Source organism: Argopecten irradians, chromosome 6, assembly GCF_041381155.1.
Source record: "Argopecten irradians isolate NY chromosome 6, Ai_NY, whole genome shotgun sequence".
Classification (NCBI taxonomy): Eukaryota; Metazoa; Mollusca; class Bivalvia; order Pectinida; family Pectinidae; genus Argopecten; species Argopecten irradians.
Window position 1 is genome coordinate 42,143,758 of NC_091139.1, and position 7,235 is coordinate 42,150,992.

The 7,235-nt window shown below is 36.0% G+C and overlaps 1 protein-coding gene across 1 annotated transcript; it reads left to right on the forward strand.

Annotated features, from left to right (window-relative positions):
• The first annotated feature begins 2,109 nt into the window (after positions 1-2,109).
• Positions 2,110-4,228, forward strand: LOC138325939 (uncharacterized). Its single transcript, XM_069271959.1, has 2 exons — positions 2,110-2,275; positions 2,509-4,228. Exon 2 carries the CDS (start codon positions 2,549-2,551, stop codon positions 3,038-3,040), a length of 492 nt encoding a protein of 163 aa, XP_069128060.1. The 5' UTR covers positions 2,110-2,275; positions 2,509-2,548; the 3' UTR covers positions 3,041-4,228.
• The last annotated feature ends 3,007 nt before the right edge of the window (positions 4,229-7,235 follow it).

The following is a 7,235-nucleotide window of genomic DNA, read 5'->3' on the forward strand; positions in this document are numbered from 1 at the left end:
TAAGCAATCCTTTATTTTTGGTCTGATATCTGAAAACTGTAAAGCTGAAAATGAAATTCTCCTCATTATAAAAGAATATATCTATAAAATGCGGTGTTTTCATAAGTCACTTACCATAAATGAACTTATTTGTGTTTGAAACAATTTTTTTTACGATTTGCAAAAATATATTGCAAATGGTAAAGGTGATTTGGAAAAGGAAAAATTTAAAAAAGAATGGGAAACATGGGGAAAATTATCTAAACTATAGATGATATTCATCTATACTATAATTACTATCCAATGCTACCACAGTGTTGCTGATCCATCTTTTATGAATAAGGAAAGGTTTATTATAAATTATGAAGTTAAATTTGTATATATTAATATTGATAGTACCATCCTCTTTTTTCCTTCCTTCTCCTCCCAGATTTACCCCCCAAACTCCCCTTCCTCCCCCCTTTTTTTCTCTTTCTCTCTTCCCCCTCTATACTCTAATATACAACCAAAGAAATGTAATTAAAGGAGTAAGAAATGATGATTTTACTTTATAAATTATATATAATTACTTCTCACTACAGGAAGAGGAAAGTAATAGGTTAGGTGAGGCATTCTTGTCAGCCAATAAATACATTGTCTGGAATTTAACTGTAGTTGAGAGGTAAAATTGTGTGTCCATGTATTTGTCATATTTATATTATACACAACTGTATTGTACAAACAAACATACCGGTATTCATGTGCTTCTTAAAACAGGGTTCAAGCAGTCAAGAAAAGGCAATTAAATTCAGGACATTTCATATTTATACAAACCTTTTTGAAGGATAGTTAGTTCCATAACAGTCCAAAAATTAACATTTGTTTACGCTTAACTCTATCTCAGATCATCTGAAACATTATAGCTTAATATGCCTCAATTTAGAAATAGGCCTGGGATTACAAATGCAGTATTATGAAGTTTCAAGATTTTCTTGCTTTTATTTATTTTTCTTCTGCTTGAACCCTGCATTTTACAACGTGCCTTTTAAATCTAAATATAAAAGCGTAAAAGTTGCTAGTTGAATGGATCACATTCACGTGTAACAATGTACTGTACACATACATTCACATGCAACAATGTGTATTGTATTCATTCACGTGCAACAATGTGTACTGTATAATTCACTTGCAACAATGTGTACTGTATACATTCACGTGCAACAATGTGTACTGTATACATTCACGTGCAACAATGTGTACTGAATACATCCACGTGCAACAAAGTATACATTCATGTGCACCAGTGTGCTGTATACATTCACGTGCAACAGTGTAATGAATACATTCAAGCGCAACAGTGTCATGTATACATTCAAGTGCAACAGTGTACTGTATAAATCACGTGCAACAATGTGTACTGTATACTTTTACGTGAAACGGTGTACTCTATACATTTTCGTGCCACAGTGTACTGCATGTTATCACTGTATAGAAGTCTGGCCCGCCCACCTGAAGCCAGTGTGTGCTACAGTGACGAGTAGATCATTACCTGTAGCATGGCTACAGTACCCTCTTCCTGATACACTGCCTGTCAGAGCCATACCTCTCAGCTTTATTGAATGAAACAGAGATGATCATGGAATAAGTTTCAACTGATAGATATCACTGGACAGGCCGTCACCAATACAACTGATTGGACTAGCGGATCTACGCTGTATCGGAGTTCGTCCGCACGCACTGCCCGCTCGAACATTCTACATCACTTAATGAACCAAAATAAGGAATAATGATCCATAACCCTGATTGACACGTCCCCCACTGGACTGCCCTCACATTTCTATTGACGGTAATGTGTAAGTTCATGGAATTGGTCGGTGTGGTAACTGAAATCGTTAAAAAAAACTAAAGTTATTCTGGTTCTGTGTTACCAATTGGACATTTCAGAAAAAAAAATTCAAGTCGCGTTTGATCTTTCTGCGTTTGTGTGTTTTTATAGTTTTACACAGCAGCCAAGAAACACAATCATGTAAAAACAGTGAGAGAGGCAAGTGTCACGACTAATTAGAAGGAAGTAATACATATCTGACGGAACACACGCCATGTTGACACAGGAGTCCATTCATTCACAGTATCAAAACCAACCGGAATAATTACACAGTTGTGAATTGTTAAAACAGTTAGTGTTTGCCTTCCGAGGGGACATCGATACTAGGGATTGTTCTCTTGGTAGTGCTGTGTTTATTCAGCATCGGTTCGTCAATAAACTACATCCTATTGTTGACGTACTCTCAGGAGAGGTTTCCAACATTACCTCAAGGTAAGCAACAGTATAGTAGATCCATACATCTGTAGTACGAACCGCCATCTTGATCACACTTAATGGTTATAAATCAAATATGCATCAAGCCTGGCGGGATCATTTCAGGTATTTGTGCCGGGATGTCACTCGGACATGTCGTGTTTCCGTGTGAATACACTAGTTTTCTGTACTTTCAGTGATATTTATACGAATGAGCAAAAACAATTGATTTAACCTTAATAATGTTATAGAGATAGAGTGAGTGTCACCTCCATTGACCAGACCAGTCTAATGGGTAATGAAACGTTGACCAGAGACCTACTCGCCATCCTGAACAAAGTATGTGAATCAGGTCGAGGGAGGAAGGAATTAGATTTCATCAAGGGCCAATTGAACCTTACTCAAGGTTCCATTCTGATTACACATCAACTAAACCTCACTCGGAACTCCTCGAATTCTTCCATGTGGAACTCCAACAATGACCACGGCGCGGTGATGTATATTGTGGCAGTACTGGTGTTCTATTCTTTAGGAATCGTGATAATGATAATCAAATACTCTAAAACAGAGAAAAAGGAGATGGACGAGGAGACAGCCATGGACCATTACTTCAAAGGTATGCCCTCTGGGAAGAGCATTCACGAACATCGGGTCAACGATATGGCCATCAAAGCATTCCATACCCTGACAACATCATCGTACGAGAACAACCGGTACCATCACCATCACCACAACCACCAGGACAGCAATGGCAAGGTCAAACTGCTAGAGACAGATCTATAGTGATAGCTATAAGGTGGTTGCCAGGGTTACAAGTGCCGAAAAATGAAGTAGCCATCCCTAGTACATTTCTGTTTAATTTTGGTTTATCATTGCAAGTTGTGTTTATTTTGGTTACCACCATATATATCAAGGTATATTCCACACTCACAATAATTCCATACAACTTAATACATCGCCTATTAAATCATTGTGACGTGGGATGAAGCAGTATTTTAGTGTATATGGTGCCGAGAGAGACGATAAAACATTGGAGGACTGTGTAATGTAATCAATTGTCGATTTATTTTTGTTACGAATTTGAACCCTGAGAGGATTGTAACCATGGAAATATATTGTGATTATATGTTTGTAGGCAAGTGATTATTTAATCAGATTGGAAGTACGGGATGCTCGCCATTTGTCTTAATTACAATGTGTGTGGACGACTGCCGCGAGACGTGCGACATGTACCTTGTCACGTGACCTGTGATGGCGCGGGGGATTTCCGCATTCTTTGTGATATATCTCCCACAGACATTGGGCGTCACGGAGAGCCTATAGATGGGGGTTTAAATTCAATTTAGCCAAGATCATAATTAGAATCCTGGACGTAAAACATAGACAGATGCATGTGGGTTTCTGTTAGAAAGTCAGGACGAATATGACGCAGTTTAACTCAATGTTTTATAATGTAAGCGTTATATACCGAGTTACTGATACAAACGATAATCACATAACAGGTTACTTACCTTGTGTTGCCAGGGTTACTTTAAAGAACATTATAAGTTGTCTTAATTTTCCTCTGGCCTTTATCAATTGATTTTCAGACCTGAGGCGGCTGAGAACGATAATTAAATCGGAATGAGCGAGAGTTAAGGTGAAGACTTTCACTAGTATGCAATCAGACCTGGGTCTGATAAATGGTCCCCAGTAAACAACACTACAGTTAAACAATCGATGCCCTATTTGTTTATATGCACGAGTGAATGTTGGTTACGAGTCTTGTGTGTATTGCTCCTTTCTGGAATCACAATGCCATCATCAATGTTTCACGTCATATTCACCTGTTTCGATTACGTTGAACAATACGCGTGGAAGGAAGTTGATCGGAACATTGCTTGATCTGAATATTTTATCATTATGTTAATTTCATATTTTGACACAAAGTGTTTCAATTTTTTCACTTTGTAATAAACTTTTCTCCGACAATTTTGCGTTTTTACTTATTACAAAAGATGCTTGCTGAAATGTGAATATGATATGCATATAGGACAAGCTTTTCTCTTTGTTTATAGAGGACTACCAATAAGCTGTTTTATGTTGGTTTTTTCCGTCGGCTACATGAACCAACATGACGTAACCGTCTATAATGTCTTCCTTGCTTTTCCAAATCAGCCCCTTTTTGCCTACTTTTTTTTACAGTACAAATATTTCATCCCCCCCCCCCCAGTTGTAGAGTGATGTGTATATACATTTGTGGCATTGCAACAAATATATATATACACACATCAGTGTACTTTTAGTATTAAATGCGATGCAACAACCCGTAAATATCACCCAGGATGGGTAAAATATTTAAAATATCTACGTGTAATTCTTGCATACTAAAAACACTTTGTTTTTGCGTTATTCACGTCTTATTTATTTTTAACATGTTCGGGAATATATAAATTCGCGATTAAGGACTCTTACCGACAATCATCCATACATCTACTTTAGGTATATTACAATTATTCGGGAAATATCAAAATTGGTGTTTGAACTCTATCGTAAAATGATACGAAAATTTGTATCTCGCAAAAAAGTGGTTTAATTAATTAATTAAACATAACATACATGTACTATGTTGCTATCATAGGTTATGCAAACATAATTCAAATTACCGATATCTAAATGTCTTGGATAGCTTATTTAAGTCATATTTTTCACCATCACAAACTGTCATAAAACACACAATGTGTCTTATGGATGCTTATATGTAGTGGGTTCTGATACATAAAAGAATACGTATGTTTCAAACTTTCGGGTAATATCGGAAAACAGAGTTACATCACGTGACTAACATCGACCAATAACCCTATAGATCGGAATAGATCGGATTAGTTCGAGGATCCCCGAGCTATTTTATACGTGTACACGTGAAAATCAATATTTTAATGTGATTATTCAATAAATTTGAAATGCGTTTTCTATGACAAAATGAGAAAAAGGGATAAATTATACAACTTTAAATGTGACGAAACATTATATGATGTCATACAATATTGTTCAAATCAAATCAAATTTAAAAAGACAAACGTTCTTGAATTTAATATGTAGACAATCCTACAAAACAAAGATTATTTGGTGTCATCTCTGATTGTTAAAATCAAATTCAAACGTCATATAGCAATATAAAATGACATTTAAGAATGGTGCCATCACATTTACAAGACTTGGTTCTAACATAGAAAGCATCAAACAATCTATGATGCTCTCTTCTAAAGATGTTAGTTCTAAAGACGTTTTTCCTAAGATATTCAAAGGCGATATAATGTTTTATAATATCACGAAATTCCCGTTGAATAATAACGTCAAAGTCATCGGATGGTGGGACTATTCGACGGTAAATTGTACTTTACCCACGTCGTTTTGGAATCTCAAAACCCCCGTTTTGTTTCTGATGCTTTTCTTTGATGTTTTTTTTATGAAATTTACTAAATATTTAAAATGTCATAATATTTAGCATTTTAGAATGGTGTAACCATGTAAACCATTATTTCGATAACAAAATATCATCAAAATTTATCAAGTATATAATTAATGATCGAATGTTTCAAATACAATAGCTTAAGTTCTAAAAATAAAATTAGTACATATTTTGCGACTCAAACCAAATTGATCCTTTCAGGCAAACATCTATCACCAAGAATTTTGTGCTGGATTTCTATATTTGGAAATCGTTTGTAATTTGCACAAAATATTAGGATTCATCAGATTACCATAGCAACAAGAACCCGGATGTCAACAACGGGCGTAGGACCCTCGCTGTTTATCAAATGTGAAGGAATATTGAGACTGTGTTCTTGTCACTGTTAATTACGTATCTCCTGCTGACAAGCCCGATAGTTAACTACAACTTCGTGTGGAAAGCTGCGATAGATATCAGTTAGACGCCTGGCAGAAAAAAAAAACATAAATAAAATAAAATCAATACCAAACCTACACGGAGACAAAGTCATGATCGATGCAGCAGTCGTTAAAAAAACACTTCTACGTTTCAATATTATACAAAAAAATTCATATCGTAAAAATAATGCAAAAAAAATGTACAATCTTTTATCTGGAACAAAAAAAGAAAGATAACCTTTGAGTGTATTTTAAGGAAAAATGTTAGTTACTGTTATGATATGACATTATACAGGTCGTGTGTTTATTACATTTGTGATAAAGGTTCCTCCTGATTCGTGATAAAATGTACAATGTTTTACTTCCATTGCGACGCCACACGTGAGGGTTCCTCTCGCGCTGTAGGGAGGTAACGGACGCTGGCATTTTATCAACATTATATCACGTGATAGAGTGTAGAGGTTTCGGAACTTCCTCATTACCGCCCGGATTTAAACCTTGTGAATTAGGAAGGATCGCTGGCATACCTGCAGAGATGATTTGTTTGGCAGCTGTCGAGTGTCTAATAATAAACTGGCATTCATTCTGTTTCCCCGAGTGTAACGAAGGCTAGGCGGTATTAACAATGATGGCGGGGAGAACGCTGCTCATACCGGAGCAATGTACCTTTAGATCTTGATATTGGAGATAAAAATACGGAGGCAACCATTTGGTAACGACGTAAGCATAACACGGGGATAAATACAACGATCAACTCGTTTGCACTTTAACCCTTCGATGATTCAGACATATCACCTGCATTGCAGCACGTGAACTATAAGAATGCGTTAACTACCATTGTATATGGGTATTATAATGAAATATCTCGGTTGTGATATAAGAATATATATGATTGATGTAATATGGAGCTATAACACAAACACAAAGGTTTACATTTATCCGCTGGTTTATGTTGAGAATGATGTTTGTGTTATGGAAAGAGTTCTAGTCACGTTAAATCTTATAAAGTATCAGCTAATTAGAAGCGAGATAGCCGATGAGTATGCTCGTCAAAGGGAAGATTGTCTTATAACCGTGGGAATTTAATGTTTCTTTCAGCTGATTTCAT